General features: G+C 43.8%; 1 protein-coding gene across 1 annotated transcript in view; it reads left to right on the forward strand.

The window, feature by feature from the left end:
• The window catches only part of adgra2 (adhesion G protein-coupled receptor A2), a 38,000-nt gene extending 18,447 nt beyond the window's left edge, over positions 1-19,553 (forward strand). Inside the window, exons 3-19 of the mRNA XM_071482524.1 lie at positions 10,145-10,216; positions 11,781-11,852; positions 11,952-12,023; positions 12,530-12,693; positions 13,079-13,292; positions 13,473-13,637; positions 13,716-13,914; positions 14,037-14,186; positions 14,291-14,452; positions 14,912-15,112; positions 15,249-15,438; positions 15,597-15,805; positions 15,901-16,028; positions 16,117-16,240; positions 16,326-16,474; positions 17,197-17,286; positions 17,443-19,553. Coding sequence (XP_071338625.1) covers positions 10,145-10,216; positions 11,781-11,852; positions 11,952-12,023; positions 12,530-12,693; positions 13,079-13,292; positions 13,473-13,637; positions 13,716-13,914; positions 14,037-14,186; positions 14,291-14,452; positions 14,912-15,112; positions 15,249-15,438; positions 15,597-15,805; positions 15,901-16,028; positions 16,117-16,240; positions 16,326-16,474; positions 17,197-17,286; positions 17,443-18,862 — 3,781 coding nt within the window. The 3' untranslated portion in view covers positions 18,863-19,553. The remainder of the gene's footprint in view (positions 1-10,144; positions 10,217-11,780; positions 11,853-11,951; positions 12,024-12,529; positions 12,694-13,078; positions 13,293-13,472; positions 13,638-13,715; positions 13,915-14,036; positions 14,187-14,290; positions 14,453-14,911; positions 15,113-15,248; positions 15,439-15,596; positions 15,806-15,900; positions 16,029-16,116; positions 16,241-16,325; positions 16,475-17,196; positions 17,287-17,442) is intronic.
• The last annotated feature ends 1,746 nt before the right edge of the window (positions 19,554-21,299 follow it).

A 21,299-nucleotide genomic window follows, 5' to 3' on the forward strand; every position in this document is an offset into this window, starting at 1 on the left:
TCAGGATGAATTTTAATAACTTTGGTGGTGATCTCTTAACTTTTCATCTTGCACCATCGTCAGGTCAAAATTTCAATTTGTTCAGTTTTTTGGTTTATGACTAGTGTTAATGTTAGCATACTAAGATGGTGAACATGCTTAGCATCACCATGTCAGCAGCGTCTTTGTATCAGCAGGTTAGCAGTGTTATTGTGAGCATGCTAGCACGCTGATGGTAACATTTAACTCAGAATGGGCTGGGCCAAGACTCCAAACAGGGAGACTATAGCCTCTTAGTGACATTTGGTGTGCAAGGTGTGCTGTTTTACAGAGCATCCTAGTAAAGGTTTATAGCATCCTGGTAGCTGACAACACATGTGGAGCAGCTTCAGTCTGGATACTGTAGTCTGGCAGACATACTTATTATGTCAGAGGTGGCGGGGGGACGAGTATGTTGAAGGGATATTAGTTCCACATGCCACTCGGAGCTGCCACCCATGAAGCTAACGGGCCTCTCAAAAATGTTGAAAGAAAGAAAAATATGGTAATTTGCTGCAGTTGCTACCTTGTTAATACCTTCCCCACCTACTGCAGCTCAAACCAGACGTGCCAGTCAGGAACAAAAGCCAAATTTGCTGAAATTGCTGTTTTTATGTCTGGCATGTGGATGCCACGGGTGAATAGTTTCAAGGCCAAGCCCAACCGTTTTGCACTGAAGACGCTGATAAAGCTGTTGACAGGAAGACACTACACCGAGATCCTATGACTAATACTACTTGGGAGAATAAGTGAGTAAAGTAAAGCCAAAGTAGATCCGCAGCTTGGTGTGTTTGATGTAAAATGAGCTGATGTTGCTTGTTTTTGTAAGTGCGGACAAGATTCCCTGTAGCTCCGTAGGGTCGGTGGGTCGGGTAACCTGAGCTTACCCAATAACTGGCCCTTGTACCTGCAGCAGTGATAAAACTAGCGGGGGGCAACAGGGTGGAGCTTTCCTAGAGGCTCATAACCAAAAGACTGGAGAGAAAGACACAGAACAGGCAGACAAACTAACACACATACACACCCACACACACACACACACACACACACACACACACACACACACACACACACTCATGCACCACAGCGGGAGATGAGGACGTCTGGTGTAAGGAGAGGACATAACGTAAATCATGCAGGCCTCATTTCACTCCTCTGCCTCAACCTCGACGCTGGCTCTGTGACACACAGCAGTGGAGGTCTGCTCACTCACTCTGACGTCTTCAACCTTTAATTGAGCCTTGCACAGCTTATAATTACATCTGAGCTCATGGGAAAATTGCTGTCTGATGTGAAAAATGCCACATTGAAATTCACCATTGCTGTGATGGAAGGGTTTGAAGGGATGAATTCAGATGTGAGTTTACAGTAAAGGTTTTGGATGTGAGTCTTTGTTTCTGCTTTTTTCTATCTTCACACTGAGATTTCAGTTTTGTTTTTGTCTCCTTTAGCCCGCCATCGCTCTTCAGGTCTTCTCATTGTTTCCAATATGTTGTCTACATGTGCTTGTCATTTGGAGCAGTAGTGAAGAGTTACTCATATTATGTGGTCAGTGCTGTAATCAAAGGCCAGCCCACTAGGGCTGAGTAAACACACATCAGGGAATTACACTGCATCTCTTCCCCTATGAGACAAGGATAAACACAGTCTGCTCCCCTGACTGCACACACAAACACACACACTCTCACTTTTGGTCCATCTCTGTTGTGACTTCAGTGTGTACTGTAACTCTTGAGTGCATTTCCTAGTATGGGCACCCTCGTTTCTTGTCCAGTCATTACAAATGGGTCTGGTAACTCTCTCAGCAGACGCACACCCACACCCACACACTCACACCAGACATCTATTCAGAGTTGAATGCAGTCTGATCTGCTGTTGTTAGTGGGAGAATACAGCTCCAAGGCAGGCCACCCTCCTCCAGGCCTGGGCCAGACAGTGCAGCAATCTACACAGTTAGCCCTTTCATTGGGACAAACCTCCTCAAAGCCACTATTGCCTTCATAACCTGCCAAACCACCCAAGTGCAGAGGAGCAATTTAGCCTTGTTTGTTTTTGCCCTCTTACTGGACTACTGTGTTTTTGTAGCTCTTTTAAATAGGCTTGCCATCCAACAGCTACATTTGGATGGTGGAATACCTTGTTTCTTTCCAGCTTTTGGGATGAAACACCAGCTGAATCATACCTTTCTTCTGTGGCGGAGCTTGCTATATGCACAATAAGTCACATTCGAACAGACCATCACGGCTTTGATACTGTACTTCTGCACCTATTTGAGCACCTCCACCTCTATGCACACCCTTTCTGATGGAAGCTGACGCTCGCAGCCCCACTAACGAGCCGGGACCTTTATGAGTTGTGGACAGATCCCAGCGGCCTGTCCTGCGCTGATTTGAGGCGAGGTAATGAGAATAATGAGCAAAGAGGGCCGAGGCAGTCTGGCTCTTGTCCAACTGGGCCCCACTGCACCATGGGACACAGGACAGGCAGGCAGGGCACAAGGGGCCCTCATTACCAGGTCTGTTCACCCTACGGGGAGAGAGGGAGCAGAGAGGGAGAGCAAAGGGCAGTGATGATGATGGATGAGGGAGCAGCAGGGTGCTTGCAGTGGACAGGTCTGAAAGGCAGGAGTGAGGCTTGTGGTTAAAACTGGTTAGAGGCTCAAGGTGTTGGCAGCATGATAGACTTTGTCAACAAGAGACTCTGAAATGATCCTTACGGTATAAAGCTACCTGTAATTTTACTTCTGCTGTGCTATAGAAGAGTAATGCAAGATTACTATAAACTTCCTGTTGACTTCATTTAAGAGCAGGAAATACGGAGTTTGCTAGTGATTTATGTTTGTAGAGCAACAAGAATTAAGGGAAGTTTGCACAGAAACCTGTGACCAATAAGTCACACAGGGCATGAGAATGTGCAGATATGTTTAGAAAAATGTCTGCATGATGGAAACTATGTGCACTATTATCACATTATGGTTAAGAATGCTTAGGCTGATATATATTACTTTTTGAATTGATAGTATCTGTTTTACAAAAGGGGAGACAGGCCACTCAGTCTTTGCTTAAGCCTCTCTGAAACCAACCTTGAAATCGCCTCTGCCATTCTGAGCAGCTGGGGTTAGGATGTAGTCCAACTTAAACAACTTTACCATCTGACACAGGGGAAGTGGAGCCGAGATGGCTAAAGATGGTATGGTGGCTGGAGAGAGAGGGAAAGAAAAGAAGAAGGAGGGAGAGGGAGGGAGAGAAGGAGGAAAGCACACTCCTGCAGTTTGTCTTATATAAATCTGAAGTTGTTTTCCTTAGTGAGAGATTAACATTATTTCCACACAGGCTAAGCAAATTACCTTGATGAGTGGGAACAAAGCAGAGGTGGGCAACACTATAGCATGTAAAAACAGTGGAGAATGTGCGGACATGGCAAGGAGCCCCTCTGTCTAGACCAGACAAGGTTCAGATTGTACCAGCCCACCACTCTGAGAAGAGCGAAGGCCAGCTGTGGAGGTCGCACATGGGAGCCTCATTTCTCCCTCACAGAAAAATGAGCGTTTGGCTTAGTATGTATTCCTGCACACGCCACTGAATGGCCCCCGGTTAAGAAACGGTCACCTAATGAGAGTGCATGACATTAAGGGGTGGAGCGGGTGAGGAAGGGGTTAAGCGTGCTGGAGAGTGGAAACAGAAAGGGGGGGTGCTGTTGGAGTTGATAGACTCCAGATGTGTCTTTCAGATAAACTGAAGGAACGGGGTGTGTTTGTATTGCAAGCCTAGCTCAGTCATGGCTCTGGGGGTTTATTGAAACAGCGAGCGAGCCCCCTCATAAGCCCATTACCAAATCGTACGCTTTATACGCCAGTAACTCTCTCGCACACTCATTCTGCAAACTTGATATGGTTTCAATGGCATTTTCCTCCGGAGGAACTTGAGCTTTCCCTGGACTTACTTCCCCCCACTTCCGTTTGTGTTCCTTTTCTGTTTTATTTTTGCATCTCCCCTCTCCCAGCTCACAGGGTCTCTTGCTGTTCCTCCCCCTTCTCATTCTCTACAAGCTGTAGTCCACCTACTGGCTGAAAATTCACTCGTGTACATGAGTCTATCCTTTCATTGATAATTTCAATGAAAAGTGTTTGTTCCTGTTTCCTTCCCAGTCATAAAGTGTATCTTTGAGCCTATGTTATTATTATGGTCTTTCAGCTCAAATGACTCATTGAACACAAGAATAATATTGTAGTTATGTCATTCTGTAATCTTCTTTAAGATCAGTGAGGGGGAAACAGAAAAAAGAAATGCAGTTTACAGCTTATTCTCTTTTCAGAATATTATCACTGCTGATCCTGAGAAACTTTGGCTTTACATGATCAGAAATCCGATCGACAACTGTTACAATCTACTGTTTGTTGCATTAAAACCATAGACTGAGACTGATTGTGTTTGACTCACAGTGTTGGTAGATCTCATGAAAATCAACAGACCTTCCACAGGCGGGCACTGGCCCCTTCTCTCGCCTGCTCCAACAGCCTGAACTGAAGTCAATAACAGTCGGTGGTTCCAGAGTTTTCCTTGGCAGAATAATCCCCCGCTCCTCTTGCTGCAGGCTATAGAAACATATAATCAACCTATGAAATTTTACACTTGAAATAAAAGTGCATATTGCTATTTCTGTACATCCCGCTAACGACCGTGCAGTTGGATCCACAGTTTATGTTACTGTCAGTAATGTGCAGTAAACCATAGGATAGGAACAGCAGTGGGTGATCAGGTGGTGATTGTCCAGGTCTGTAGGAAATATCTTAACCCGACAGACACCGCCATTTTTGTGAATGAGCCTGAAAATAGTGTTCCCCAAAATAAGAAGGTGACTGTTCTTCAACCTGTCTGATTACAGTCATAACCCTGGTTTCCATTGAAAGGTCATTTTACACCCAAAGGTTGAAAATATAAGATTTACTGAACCAAAGTTACAGAGGTACAAACATGGATTCCTGATCTTTTTTTTTTTTTTGCTACAAAAAGAGAATGTAAGTCCTGTAGTTGTACCTTTTGTGTGGACAACACTTTGGAGTCATAGCCACAAGTCTGAACCAATTATGTGTCAACAGCTAAAGTGCTTTGTACAGATAGAATCAGGAGACTCAGAGCTTTTAAACAGTGTATAATTTGTCAAGGTTGTGTAAAGGCAGAGTTATTACAGACCAAAACACACATAAAGTAGCACTGCCAAGGCCAAAGTATCCCATGGGTGGGGCGGAGTATTTTAAAGTGTTAAGCATTTGTCCAATTTGAATTCAAATGACTGAAGTTTTATGAATATAATACAGAATGTCTATTTTTGCTCTCCTAGCTTCATCAGAACAATTGGTCTCCAGATGAACGCAGACAAAAAGCTGATTAGGTATATCCAATCTGAGAGGAACCAGAAAAAAATAAAGAAAATAATCTGGGGAAGGGGCAGCAAAGCAGGAAATTAGTAGAAAAACAAGAGCTCGGCATATCCTGGTTTCCTGTTTTGGGGGGAAGGCAGCAGTACGTTTGGGGCCTGTGTTACAGAGCCCCCATTGTGAGCAAGTGTGTTGTGGAGTAGGGAGGTGGGGCCATACACAGGGACAATTTTGCTCAGTACTGAATCCCCTAACCCACCTGCCCCTCCCTACAGGGGAAAGCTAACTAGTAAAAAATGGAGAAAAAGGAAACTGTAAAAATAAATGAGCAAGGGCCTCAATGAGAGACGCCAACCAGACAGGAAATGACACGCGGCACAAAAATGGTCTCCACTGACCTCTGCCAGGAGCCAAGGTGCTAGTTAACCCCCACTTGTTTTTTTCCAACATACCTTTAATCCACATTTGTTTCTGTCCCGAGGCATTTGCTTATATTGGTCTACACCGAGATACATGCAGTTAAAGGACAGAAATTGTAATTCACATCATTCCATTAAAAAATTCCAGGGACGGGAAATTCTTGATTCCAGTCTGGTGATAATGAGTGGCCATTCCCTGGCTTCAGTCACTTTCCCAGCTCCCTCCGGGGCCAGGGCCTAAACAATGTCAGTGGAGCACTCCAGTCCCTGCCGCTGTGCTCCTGATAATGGAGCACTCCACGTCTGGAGCGCTTTACAGACCATGTCTTCATTATTACCCTCTCGCTGCCCTACAAGCACGTCGCTCCTCTCCAGTCTGCATGGGGCCCAGGTGCTCATCCCATATACCCACAGAGAAATGACTCTTCAGAATGGCAGAGGACCAGCCCCATTGATCAGGAGGAGTTTGTGGGAAAAAAAAAAGACATTCTTAATGGCAGCCGCTGGTGTTAGGCCCAGTGGCAGCAGACAATGGCCTCTTTTGGGCTGGGAGTGAGCTTGAGTCTGTCACAACCCAATCACACAGGCCACATGTGGTGAAGGGGATAAAGCAATGCACTCCCAAGGTTACAAAGCATAACTCAAAGAGGAAGGCCATAGTCATAATTATTCTGTGTCACCACCATTTGGCCAATGCTGCTACAGTGGAAGATCATGAACAAGTAATCGCTGCAAGTTTCAACTTCTAACCTTCCCAACAATGATATTTTCACACTCAGCAAGTGTGAGGCTTTGAAGTATTTCTCGTCTCTGCTATTATCCTCTTGCTTGGTGACAGCTGTTGTCATCAGTGTCAAGGCCACTGAGCTGGGAGGCTGTTGTCTGTCTGCTCCAGAGGGCACACAGACAAGTCATCGCATGAGTATGGGGTCTGCTAGGGCTCCAGTTTGTGCTGTATTGCAGGTTTGAGATTAAGTTGGAAATAAATCTGAGAGTGTGGACGAATGGCAAGGGGCCGCAGCTGAGAGTTACCACGGATTACGGTGGCGAATGAGCGCTGACATTTGGGCTAGGGTAGGACTGAGCGGTTGGCTAGGGCTTCAAATCCTGTCGACTCTGGTGAGCTCCTCCAAATTCCTCAGCTCGGTGATAAGAGAGTGTATCAGAAGTAGTGGACTGCTGATATACACAGCTCCATAGGCTTTAGGAAATGCAGCTGTTTGGGGTGTAATGTCGGTTGAAGACTGATCTTACCATCAGAGAGTTTAAGACACTTAATGAACCCCATGCTGCTAGTGTCACTATGTGTCTCTCAGGGCATAATTCATTGGTGTATGTATGTGTCTGGTCTGGTGCAGGTTCATGCATGTATGAGTTATTAATATAACGGTAAATCTCAAAGTAAACAATGTAACTCAGTGTCATGTCCTCTAAGAACGTGTGTGTTTGTGTGTCTGTATGTTTGCATGTGTAAGTTGTTTGTTTGATTCAGGCCTAAAGTGTGACTTTTTCCAGACTTTTTATTGATTAGATGTAGTTTTATTTGTAATAATGTTTAATCAGGTGGTTTCATTGAGATTGAGATCTCTTTTCCAGGAGAGACCTGAGCACATGAGAGGATGACATACCATCATAAACATCATCACAAACATCTCTAAATTGTTTTGTTATTAAAGTTTTTATGTCCCAGAGGAATTGTGAGGAACCTTTGCTGTAGGTCTCTATAAAATTCCCTGTAAAATGCCCCAAAAATTACATTTTATAAGTATTAAATCAGCCAGTGGGTTGAAACATTTCCATTTGGAGTATTTAGAGTCAGTCTTGAAATCTGTGTCTAGCATCATTAAGATTCAGGACAGATGTACAATAGTTTGTAAGGTTATAACAATATTTTAAGTTTCAGTATGAAATTAAATAATGGCATAAAAATTTCATTTGTGTTGTTAATGACTTTTTAAAAAAAAGTTTTGATATGTTTTTAGAGTGGAATTAACAGTGTTTGCATACATGAGAGCTCTTCATATATAAGTGCAGACATGACAATAGAAACATGCTGCATTCCAATACAAAAAGTACATTTTAATCTTTACTCTCAGAGACAGTTGAAAGACATGAGGTTTGAGAGTAAAATAGTAAACCAGTAACCTAATAGGAATTGTGTTCTTTTTAGTTATAGTATAATTTTATTCCAATTCATATTTGAGTGCCTATACTGTAGATTGAGGTCATTGTTACACAGCTAATGTGTGATTGTATGTGTGTGAAAGGGGCAGACAGGGTGGGAGAGACGGTCATCAGAGAGAGGAAATAGTGGGCAGTGCCTGGTGTTTTATCGTTGCACTAATGAACTCCGGGACACACACACTGGAAACAGCAGTATTGTTCTGCCCCCACCCACCCTGATACACAGAAATACATGTGCATAGGCACACAATGATTACCACATAGATTGTGACAGATCCACACTACAAGGCCACACACACACACTCACTTACAGGCCTCTGGTTCTTTTTTCAAACACACAACGCACAAACTATTTTGATTTTTACATGACGCTAAAACTGAAAAACTGCATCAAGATTTTTTTTTTTTTTTGGGGGGGGGGGGGGGGGGGTACCTTTGTGGTCACAATCATAGAGGTGGACACATATCCACCTTTTCAAAAAGCTGTGAAGTTGTTGCAAAATGCTCTGTCTGACAAGCTGGCATGCACTCAAAGAGCTGGGCTGAGCTGTCCAAGGCTGTCTGCTTTGAGACAAACACAACAGACAGACCTCAGCCCTTTGGTCCAAGGCCAGATAGATTTTGCTCCATCATTATAACCTGTCTCTTGTCTATAATCCAGATATGAGCAATGGCTTGGCGAGAGCTTGGACCAACAGCAAAACCCCTGATCTCGGACTCTATCCCTGCCATACCGCATGGTCTAATTTTCTACTGGAAGCCATTTTCTAAAACAATTTTCCTGCCCTAGTTTGATCAAAATAGCTCATCTCTTGGAAAGCGGACAAGAAAATGGTTAAGAGATGCCTGAGGTTGTACATGGTGTGAGGCAGCATGGTCGAGAACTGCGATGACAGATAATCTTTGTGGAAAAAAGGACCAGAAAGTCCCCTGAGGTCTTGCCTACCACAGTGGCATGTCGGTTAAAAGTGAAATAGATAAAAATGCAGCCGCTGCACTGATGCTTGTTCACTCCTGTAAGGAAATCCTCCTCTGCGATTGGTCCAGTGGGAGCAGGCATTTTTCATGCTGTAGAAACATGGATCACATTCCAGCCTGCATTGTCCATGTCCTGCCGATAACCATCCTTCTCCTGACCTCCTTTAACCTCACTATTCCCACCTGGCCAGTAAAAGACAGTGGATTCAAAATCAAATGCAGGTTTGCTGATGGAGAGGGCGCATCTGGCTGAATAGTAACACATGGGTGAATGGGAAGAGAGTGGAAAGAAAAGTGCAGCAGATAGTATGAAATTAGATCTTCAAAGGCAGTTAAAGGAATTAATATTTATGGTTTGCAATGGCCAAGTTTATTGTTCAAAAAGTCATTGTGAAACAAGCAGAGGAATGACAGAGCCCTTGCAAGCAGTTTTAGATTCCGCCAATCTTTCACTTTGCGTATTTAAGTATTTGCATCTTGCTTGCCTTAAGCCCAGGTGGCTGATGGGATAAGATTTCCTATCTGTGTGCAGAAATACCCCTCCATATCCCACTGGAGGGGCCAGTTTTGGGAAATGTGTGTCCACTCTCCTTCATTTTAAACTTAAAGAAGCCTCCTCTGGGAGTCTCAGTGGAACAAGAGCTAGAGGATTGATACCACCCTCATGCCTGTCTGTTAAGTATGAAGCCACAGCCAGCAGCCAGTTAGCTTAGCTTAACATAAAGAAGCAGCGGGAAACGGTTTGCCTGTCTCTGTCGTGAGGTAACAAAATTTGTCTAGAGGCACCTTTAGAGCTTCATAAGTGACATGTCATATCCCATTTCTTTAACCCATACAAAAAGCAAAGTATAGAAATAAAAATTCGCCATTCATTTGAATTGGAAAGTTTGTCCAAACTTTTGACTGATACTGTAAATTAAACAAACAAGCCATAATATCTTAATTTTACAGGTGCTGGTACGTGGATGTTGTTACCTTTGAGTCTTTATACTAAGCTAAGCTAAGTGGCAGCTAGCTCCAGATACATATAGTCCAGTATCGATGTTATGATCTAACTCTCAGCAAGAAAGCAAATCCCAACATATACTGTAGAGCTATTCCTTAAAGATGTGTCTCCATCGTCCCTACATGCATTCTCTCACTGACCTAATATTTTCTCTCTCCCCAGGGACCTCAAACACAACTTAATCAGCACCATCATGCCTGGAGCCTTCCAAGGCCTGTCTGAGCTTCGGAAACTGTAAGTAGACATTAACATGACTCACATTCCACATGGTTTCGGAGCAGCAAACATATTAACAGAAATCATAAACACAGGCATGGAAATTTTGAATCCAATTGTTTGGTATGAGACGGATGATGGACTCTGTAGGTTTTTTTGAATAATTGTAGTAGTTGTAAAAAGAGACAAGCATGCTGTTTTAGAAGCTCAAGGCAGATGTCATGCATTATATTGAGCTCCTGGTGTTAGTGTGACCTTAAAGGCCTCCTTCACTAAAGTGTTTCTGCTGATCCTTGCGGGAGCGATGCAGTTTAGTTTCTGGTGCCCCACTTCATCTCTGTGGAAACCTCAGGCCCTCAGTGATGTTATGTTCGTCCACAACCTGACTCTTTTCAACAACAGTACAATCATAGGGAATCAAGTTGTGTTTGGTGAGAGTTTATTTTAGTTTATTTGATCATAGTACCCAAATTTCACTGCCCCTGGTGATTATTTTGCAGATAAACTCCTGCTCTCTAAAAAAAAAAAATACTAGGTAAAAACCTAGTATTTGGCTGGACTGTGTGTGGGTGTGTGCAGTAGTGGTAAATTTGTTACAGGTATATTCCATTCAGTGTGCAGTACATTTTGAGAGAGCAACTCTGTTTGTGCCGATTCATTTAATCAAAGAGCAGTGGCCAGTGGGGGAACTCTAACACTTGGCTGACCAGTGGTGTAACTTCATCACTCAGTCAGTCAGTAGGTCAGTGACAGAGCCGTATATATGGCTTACCCCTCTGTTGTGGTCCAGTCAAAAAGAAAAAAGAACAATGAACGGCTCTCGGAAAGGAGCGTAGCCATAAGATCGGACTCCCTTCAAAGAGCCACAATTTCCCATCACTAGCCTCCACAGAGGCTCCTCACTCATCACTGGATGTGACAGAACGGCTGTTTGCAGCCGCTCACCGCTCACTCTTTGTGTTTTTGGATACCAAGGCCTGGTTGCGGCGTGGGTTGGAGTTGGTCGTCTGTGCTGCACCGCGTGACTCCCCTTCCCTCCTCCCCCTACTTGTGTTTTCCCTGCAAAGTCTGGGGCTTCTCAAAACAAACAGGGGGAGATAAACACATGCTCTGGACAGCTCTCTGCTGGGTAGTGTCAGAGGTGCAACAGAGCAGATCCCTCTCTGGCTGTGGCTATACATCACACTCAGGGGTGGACGACAGAACAGGGGCCCTGCTTTTACCCCATTGGTGATAAACTTTTACCGGGGTCCCATGGAGTTGTGATAAGGGAAAGTGGCAGGGACTGTTGGCATGCTTATTTAGCTTTTGAACTTTCTAACGAAAGGAGCAGACTGCAGTAGAATGTGTTATAAAGTTACTAGAACCAAAGAAAATCTTGTCATTATTCATTTTATGATCAATGAGAGTGTGAAGGAGGTCCTATAGTTTTACTTGTATGTTGGATATGTAGTATTTGATCTAATATCACAAAAACAAACATGGCCTGTGTCAAGAGTCAAGATATCACAATCTGTGGCCGAGAGAAGCCCTCTTAATTTGAAAATAACCAACACATTTCTTTGTCTTTTCACACTTTTAGCGACCTATCCAACAACCGCATTGGCTGTCTGAGTGCAGACATGTTCCAGGGCCTGACCAATCTCACAAAGCTGTAAGACACAGATGAAATGATTCCATTAATTAAATGGATTTTCTGTGTCATTGGGAAGCATCAAGTTAATTTGCTTGTATCTAATTTGTGTTCCTCCAGGAACCTCTCTGGCAACATCATATCGACCATGGATCCAGGAGTGTTTCAGGAGCTGCCATCCCTCAAGCTGGTGTGAGTATTAGACTCTGTCTGCTCTCTAAAAACTGCCTCTCATAGCAAGCCATTCCATATCTGAATAAAACAATAAATATTCCAGACAAAGACAACATTTATTACAGTTAATATTTATTTTGCCAAGGGTTTGCTAACCATTTTACAATCCCCCCAAGCCTGTAGAAATACTCAAATAAGCAATGAGGATTTATTTGACATGTATTTATTTGAATTTGGATATTTTCTTCTATGTATTATTTTTGGATGAAAAACCTATTTCAACTTAGACTATCATAAATCTTAAGATAAGTCAACAAACATTTCAAATCTGAAAATACTTTTGCATGAAACAATTGATTCAGTTCATAGTGAAAACAATAAATCTGTAATATGTAACAGATATATTGTTGCAGTGGCTGTAATTCAACTCTGGGTGTCACTTAATGAATGTGCAAGAAGCATTCAAGAGTCTTTTCATATAACAACCAACTGGTGATAACACTGTATCTGACTTCTCTCTCCAGGAACTTCAACTCAGACTACCTGTCATGTGACTGCGGGTTGCGTTGGGTCCCGGGCTTCTTTCGCAGCAGTTCAGCTCGACTGGGGGATGAAACCCTATGTGCCTACCCAAGGAGCCTGAAGGGAAAGCCCCTGCGTGGACTAAGGGAAAACCAGCTGAGCTGTGGTGAGAGCTTGGCTAGAATGAAGAAAGTTCATGCTTTGTTTCAGAGAAGACTAGTTTGTAGATGACAATAACAGTACGCTCAAAGCTGCGTTCAAGATCATCTCAGTAATTTCAAGAATTAGTCGACCAAAAGGGTTGAAAGAGATCTAGTCCAGCAGCTCACAGGACATATTTCTAAATGTATCAGTGAGCTGTGTTGACAACTACTCCTGCAGGTTTCATTTATGAATTGCTGCTGTCTGCATCCAATCTGCTGGAGAACGGCAGACTTGTAATAGCTTCTGTGGAAACATTTAGCCGAGGTTGAGTAAGGAGAGAGCAGCAGAAACAATTCAGAGTGAAGTGTCACGGTCACATCTGTGTCTTTTCCCACCGTGGCACTCAGATGGACCTCTGGAGCTGCACACCCTGTCATTGCTGCCGTCTCAGCGTCAAGTGGTCTTCAAAGGTGATCGGCTGCCCTTCCACTGCACTGCTGCCTTGGTGGACAAGATCACCACCTTGCACTGGCGTCACAATGGTCAGCTGGTGACCTCTGACCCAGAGATGGGTGTCCAGCTGGAGAACAGTGTGCTCCACGACTGCACCTTCATCACCAGGTGTGGTAACTAGAGCTATACAGGCACTCTGAGTGCTCTATTCTGCCCTCATGTCCTCAATTCATATAACTGTTGTGCAAGTATTAAGTCAATAAAGAAATATTTTTACTTGTTAAAACACACTTATGATGATCTGGTGGTAATGTGTTTGAATGAGCTGTCTATATCATCTTTATCTAGTGAGCTTATTCTATTCAACGTACATGTGGAGGCCAGTGGAGAGTGGGAGTGTGTGGTTTCTACGGGGCGGGGCAATACATCTCGCAGTGTGGAAATAGTGGTGCTGGAGAACAGTGCCTCCTTCTGTCCAGAGGATAAAGTTGTGAACAACCGTGGAGAGTTCAGGTTAGTTACAGTTACATTAGTTGTTATTACGTACCTAAGGATTCAGCATTCTCATTATTCTCTGGTTTTAATCCCCAGGTGGCCAAGAACCCTGGCAGGCATCACCTCCCATCAATACTGCCTACAGCTGCGTTACCCTTCCCTGTCTGTGGAGGGGGGTATGGAGCAGAAAAAAGCCTCTCGCTACTGTGATCGTTCTGGAAAGTGGCAGGAAGGTGACTACTCAAACTGTCACTACACCAATGGCATCACCCGCGTCCTGCATACCTTCATTCTGGTCAGTACTACTGTCAGTACAAGGTGTACCACACAGTACATCGTTCAGGTTCACACAATGTGGATTTAGGTTGATGACATCACAACTTATGCCCTCGCCATGTGTTTGCTCTTGCTTTACAGAGGCCCATCAATGCGTCCAACGCTGTTACTGTGGCACATCAGGTGCGCACATACACCCTGGAGGCTGCAGGCTTCACTGACTCAGTAGATGTGTTGTATGTGGCACAAATGATGGAGAAGTTTATGGAATATGTCAGGCAGCTGCGAGAGGTGAAAAAGATTTATTTGCATATTTAAAATGATGTGTCTCTGTCATTATTTCTCCTGATGTTACTATCCTTTTACTGTAAACTCTCTGTGTGTGTTTGTTGTAGCTGTCCGAGGTGTTGGTGGAGATGGGCAGTAACCTGATGCAGGTGGACGACCAGATCCTCGCCCTTGCACAGAGAGAGAAGCGAGCCTGCAGCTCCATAGTCTACTCTCTAGAGACACTGGCCTGGCCTCAGCTACACAGTCATGCTCAGGACTTCTCCATGGTAGAGACTATCACCTTCAGTTATCTATTTTTTTTTTTGTGTGGGTGTGTGTGTGTGTGTGTGTGTGTGTGTGTTTGTATGTGTGCATGAGTGTGTGTGTGTATGTGTGTGTGTGTATTTTTTTTTTATAATTTCTATTTAATAGTGCAAGTAGAACTTTGAGATAATTGCACTGAACATATACATAGTTCATAGTTAATACATGTATGTGCAAGTTATGAAACATTGTCGTTATGCATAGATTTGCAACCATTGTGTAAATGTGAATATTTTTAGTTGTATTTTCACAATGTTTTTGCCTAAGTAGCACAACAAAATGTGTACAGAAAATTTAAAAGCCAAATGTAATCCTGTCAATTTATTTAGATTTCAGACACATTGTCTTGATGCCTAAAATGAACAAATGACAAGATATGGAAATATTCCTTAACCCTCTATATTCATTTTTTATGTGTACAGGTGTCTAGGAACATTGTGATGGAGGCTCACCTGATTCGTCCAGCCCACTTCACTGGCATAACATGCACTGCATATCAGCGTCGAGAGGTCTCAGCGGGCAGCCTGGGAATAGAAATGACAGAGTCTGCCCATGAACAACAGCTTCGTTTCCGCTGCAGCACTGGCTCCCATAACACCTCACTCAACAACTTTCTCCTAAAGGTGAAACCTCTTGTGCTTCTATTAGTATATACTATGCCATCAATAACCTGTTGTACCTGTATTCACAGTTCAAGGTTTAATGGTGGATCTCAACATTAGATACATGATTTGCATGTGTCTTATGTTTCTTCTGCAGAATTCAGTAGCCCTGGCGTCTGTGACTCTCCCACCTACTCTATTTCCTCCTGATGCCACTGCAGACTGTAAGCTGCAGTTTGTAGCTTTCCGAACTGGCAGCTTTTTTCCTCTGTCTGGAAACTCAAGTAACACTGGGGAACACTCCCGCAGACGTAGTGTCAACACTCCTGTCATCTTCGTAGGCCTCGGTAAGAAATCTTCTAAGTCTTTTTAGTGAAATCCACTATTCCATCACAAACTGATTTACTTAACAATATAAAAGCATCCATGACTGATTTTTCAATTGACATTAAACTCAGTCACCATTACAGCCTTGTATTGGTAATTTCTTCCCTTTCTGTGACAGATGGTTGCAGCATGTGGAACCACTCAGAGCCCATCTGGGTGTCGTTGCGCCACTTGTCCCCTGGTACTGATGCTGTGGCAGCCCAGTGGAGCCTGAAGGGACTGGAGAAGCAGGGAGGCTGGAGCCAGGAGGGCTGTCAGCTGGTACACAGTGACAGCAGCACCTCCACAATGCGCTGCTCCCTGCTTAGCAACTATGCTGTGCTGCAGGTAGGACAGCCTTGAGTATTTAATTCATCATTCATGCAGCTGTCACCTGGATTGAATGAGACTTTCATTTGACCTGCTTGTGACTTTTATTATAGGAGGTGCCTGACTTCCCCAACTCTACACCCATCTCTGTGAGGGTACTCCACCCTGTGGTCTATGCCTGCACTGCAGTACTCCTCTTCTGCCTCTTCACCATCATCATCACACACATACTACATCACAGGTACCGTAGTGTATGTGCATTAACGGACCTCTTGCTGCTATTTGTTATTACCTTCATCTCCTCATTATTTTACTCTGTGTCCCTACAGTTCTATTCACATATCAAGAAAAAGCTGGCACACATTACTGAATACCTGCTTCCACATCGCCATGACAACAGCCATCTACGCAGGAGGCATAAGCTTGACCAGCTACCCAGTTGTTTGTCAAGCAGTAAGTCCTGAATTTACACATAGACTCCTCATTTTGATTAGTGGTATGTAAGCTTGGTGTCTGATCAGACTGCAATATGTGACAGGTGGGCATTGCCCTGCACTACTCGTCGCTGTCGACCCTGCTGTGGATCGGAGTCAGCGCCAGGGTCATCTACAAAGAGGCTGTGTGGAGATTGCCACGGCAGCTGGAGGGAGAGCCTCCTGCTCCACCCACTCAGCGACCTATGCTCAGGTCAGGGAGCGAGCCACAACTCACCTTCACACACTTTCTGTGCGATGAGATTCTTGTTTGCTGTCAGCAGGGTTTATGCTTCAGACTGACGCGGGAGTTCTTGTGCATGGCCACCCAAACTGTGCAGCATCAAAGGTGGTCATTGTGCCCAACAACCAAAGTCCCTCTGTTTTAAAGGAAACCTTGGAATGACATAAGAGAGTGTTGCTGTAAGGCACAGAAAAGGCATAAGTCTGGATGAACACAGGGGAGGGGAGGAATGTATGAAATCAACATACCAACAGAAGTAGAGGGGGGGGTCACCATAAATCTGAGCAGGGTAATTCAGGATCTTTTCACTGTCTTTCTCTTTTATTCCTCCCCCCTGCCCCTGTGATCCTCAGGCTGCGATCATACACTGTGCCCCTGACCTCACTGCCCCTCCAGCCACCCCTTTGTTGCCCACTCAGCCACATGGGAGCAGGGTGAAATAAATCACAGCCTGTGCTGACCTTTGTGACACCCTGCCCTCTAAGAGAGTGAAGGATCACACAGCTCTGTTCAGATTATAGACAGAGAGACATGAAAACACAAAAAGGAAAATGACACTGACATTCACACTTTAAAAACATTATAGCAGCCAAAGGTCAAACAGCATCCTGTGGCACAAACAAGAACTGCTCTTTATTTCTAGAACTGCAGCTGTGAACTTGTGTCTGATATGTTTTTCCCTATTATTCAAGGTTCTATTTGATAGCTGGTGGAGTCCCTCTTATCATTTGTGGGATCACTGCAGCTGTCAATGTCAACAACTACGGAGACAACAGTCCTTAGTAAGTACTTCTCTCTTTATCATTGAACCATGTATCCCTTGACTTTGTGTTGTTTTGTTTGGTTCTGAAGTGAATAATTCTGTGTGACATGTTTAATACACAGAGATGTCCTTGTATTGCACTGACCCTCCTGACATCTTTTGTGCCTCCTTGCAGCTGCTGGCTGGTGTGGCGCCCCAGTCTAGGGTCTTTCTTTGTCCCTGCTGGCCTAGCTGTGTTGGTGACCTGGATCTATTTCCTGTGCACTGTGTTTCGCCTGAGGCACCGTGTGGCCAAAGAATGCACAGGAACCACCCTGTCCTCTCCCGTGACTGAGAGCCAGCCTGCACTGGCAGGAAGCACCAGCCTGCTCTCCACAGACTCAGCGGTGGGGCCTATAAACCCTGTTGTGACTCCAGAGGATCAGTACTCGCTGAAGACACAGTACTTAGTGCTGGTGGCCACCCACTTCCTGTTTGTGGTTCTGTGGTGTTGTGGAGCTATGGCAATGTGGCTGACAGGGCACACCAGCTTGTTGTTCAGTTGTCTCTATGGGATGGCTGCCACAGTTTTGGGGGTGTTTCTGGTGGTGCACCACTGCTTCAGACGTCTGGATGTGCAGGCCTCATGGCTGGCATGTTGCCCAGGCTACCGCCGTTCCCATCCCATGTCTACTTACACACACACCTGCACTACTGGGAGTGGAGTGCAGACCTCTGAGCAGGGATCCCAACTTTTCATCAACTGCCATCCACCTGGTGACTCTCATAACTCCTCATCAGCTAGGTCATCATCCACACCAAGTGGAATCAGCAGCGTGGGCCCCGGGCCCTGCAAGCTCACCAACCTGTTGCAGGTGGCACAAGACAATCCAAACAATGCTTCACGTGCCCCTGCAGGCAACAACACCAGCACAAGCACTGACAACATCACCAAGCCTACAAACAATATTCTGCCCACCATTAACTCTGCAGCCCCAGTGCATCCCCAGAGAAGGAAAGTGAGTAGCAGAACTAAACAAGGGAGCAGCCAGTATCACCATCGGGGTGAGGGCAGAGGTCACTATCGTCTCAAAGCTTTAAGGACTGCTGGAGGTGGGGGCAGCCTTGGAGCATTAGGGCCCACAGGTTTAGAGCACCTCAGTTCTTCACATGGGGTTTACAAACAGGCCACGAGTGAGAATGGCAGCATCCACCACAGCCTCTCAGAGAATCAGGCCAGCCCGCTGACAAATGGGAAGCGGGTGGGAGAGTCCGTGGCCACCAGCCCCTCAGAAGGAAGTGATGGAGGCAGCAGCGGGAGCCGCAAACCCTTCCCCCTGCTGCCTTCTATGGCCAGCAGAGCTGCCATGCACGGTGCTCAGAGACGATCTGCCAGCAGAGACAATTTGAAACTGGCTGCTGCTGCGGAGCGAGAGACGAAGCGTTGCTCCTACCCTTTGAACAGTGTCACTACCACTGTGCCAGGGGCTGCTGCCCCAAACGGCACCTTGAAAAACTCAGTGCTAGAGCTGGAGCAAGATATGAGCAGCACAGACCAATCCCAGAGCTCTGTTGGAATGAAGAGTGGTTTGTGGAAAAGTGAAACCACAGTGTAACCCATACTTATATGTGAACTTCTATGCATGACCTTAATGGACTCTAAAATGATTGGGTTATGTTTTAATGGTCTTTTGATTATAATAATTATATAATTTAAAATAAAAAAATCATGAGGCATCCAGGACCCTAAACTGGTACTCTTGTCTCTGTAGCATTGTAAGAAATTGCTGTGAAATGGTGAAAAAATAATAAGGCTGGGTTTTCTTTCGTCATTTTCAAACATAAGATACTCATTTATTTCATGCATTTCACAAAAAATGTACAAGATATCTCTGAAATTGGCATATGATGTTGATTTTGGATGTCTAATGAAAGCTTTATCGTTTTAGTTGTGATTTTTCTATGCATATCAACTATAGCATGAAATGGAATGCAAGATGATCCATTTCCAAAGTACAGCTATATGCATTTAATCTGTGGACAACCTTTCACCCTTATGTTTGCTTCAAGTAATTGTTTGCGTGTGCTCATGTATGCACTCATATGTTCTGTTTGTGTGTGTGTGTGTGTGTGTGTGTGTGTGTGTGTGTGTGTGTGCGTGCTTGCTTGCGTGTGTGTGTGTGTGCAGATACAGTAGGAGAATAATAGTATGAGTGTGGCTGTACAGAATCTCTGAGTGAATTAAAAAAGCTATGCGAGACTTTTGAATATATGATGAAAATGTTTCTTTTTTTATTTCTCTGTATTCCCATCAGCACTGACAGATCTCCCTCTAAATAAATCCAGAAAGAATAAAAATCAGGGGAAAAAAATAATTGTGTTTCTCATACCCAGTCACTTGATTGAATTTCCACTTCTAACCAGACTTTTGCTGCTCTAATGTATGAATGACTGCCCCCTCCTGGATGGCAATGAAACTTCTCAGACATTGGATTTGAAAATGTATTAGACTTGTGAGTCAGTTAAATCTCACAGGTTTTGCAATGCTGGACTTATCCACCCCATGCTGACTTTACAGAAAACATTTTTACTAAATTCACAGATGCTGGTATAAAAAATTTCTCAAAGGAGTATCCACAAAATACTTGTCACATATGTGGGGCCTAACCAAAAAACATTACAGCTGCACTGAAAAAAATTCAATCAGAATATCACCTTCCCATTTGAGGAGATTTTTTTAAGTCGGTTTGATAAACTTGCAATTCAGGAAATTGCATTAGCAGGAAATAGTCATTCTTCTATGCAACTCATTGTTACTGTTTTTTGAGGGGAAGTCTTCATGAGATTCAGAGACACAGTCTGTATGTTGTTACAGATTGGTGTTTTAATATGTTGAGTGTGTTTCACATGGTGTATGCGGTATGAACGCCAACCCATCATCAGCCCCAAGCACGATGCATTTAGGATGTAAAACATGAAAGTTATCATCTATTCCATATGACCGTGACTTATAGGTCTACTGAACCTCTCATGTAAAACATTAAGATAGTGTTGTCTTGAATCTCGTGATTCAGTAATGTCATTTTGTTCAAGTACGTCATGCATCTGGTGTACTATCATCTGTGCACACTGCCTTTCATGGCTGTTATCCATAGGTCTGATCTTGACTTTGTAACTGTATCATAATGTCCAAGTTGTGTGTTGTATGCAAGAAAAAACGCATTTTTATTTAAACTTAACAAGACACTTTTTGAAAAATCATAATTCATTTTTTGTTGTTTTTTGTGTCACGAAATGCCTGTGTTGCTGAAGAATGGAACACCTGCCAGTCGCTCTTTCAGTCATATGCATTTCTAATTATTGATAACTAAATGTTAATTTCTGCTAAATGTTGCAGCCTTATCACTTACTGAAACATTCACTCTGCGGCGTGCACTCTATTTTGCATTTAAACAAGCCTACAACAACCCATGAAAATGTAGTGATAGGAAACATTTTGTTCTCCATTTTACATTCCAGTAAAGATCAACCATTAAAGGGACATTGCCTGAAATCAGTTTGCTTTTAAATATCTTGATGAAGGTCTGAAGGAAAGCTCAAGCACAACATGCTAAGATGTAAGTGAGAGAAAAAAGATAATGTGATTTCACCCTGTTTTGTGTCGGATGTCTTAGTGAATTCATGGGTTAAAGCCAACACCATTTCATCAGTCATAATGTGAACATACTGTTCCTTGAGCGTACCCGAACAAACAGCACTATAATTAGTTCTGGTGTGTCAAAACATTCCTCTTATCAATTGCTCTAAACCTGTGGGCCCTAAATTTTTAGATTTACATAACTATAGGCTACCTCATTTGCTAATTATAGTAAAAATTTCCTGCAGTGACAGTCTTTAGGATATTATTATTATTATTATTATTATTATTATTATCAGTAATATTTTTTTAAGAAACCTCAGACTATGCCTTGCAGTCTCAAACCAGAAATAAAGTGAGAAAAATAATTGGTCTTGACATTCTGTCTCCTTTTAGTGCTAAATTAGCATCACTGG

This window comes from Trachinotus anak, unplaced genomic scaffold (genome assembly GCF_046630095.1).
Source record: "Trachinotus anak isolate AG129_WGS33_773 ecotype Australia unplaced genomic scaffold, CSIRO_AGI_Tana_v1 ptg000008l, whole genome shotgun sequence".
NCBI lineage: Eukaryota > Metazoa > Chordata > Actinopteri > Carangiformes > Carangidae > Trachinotus > Trachinotus anak.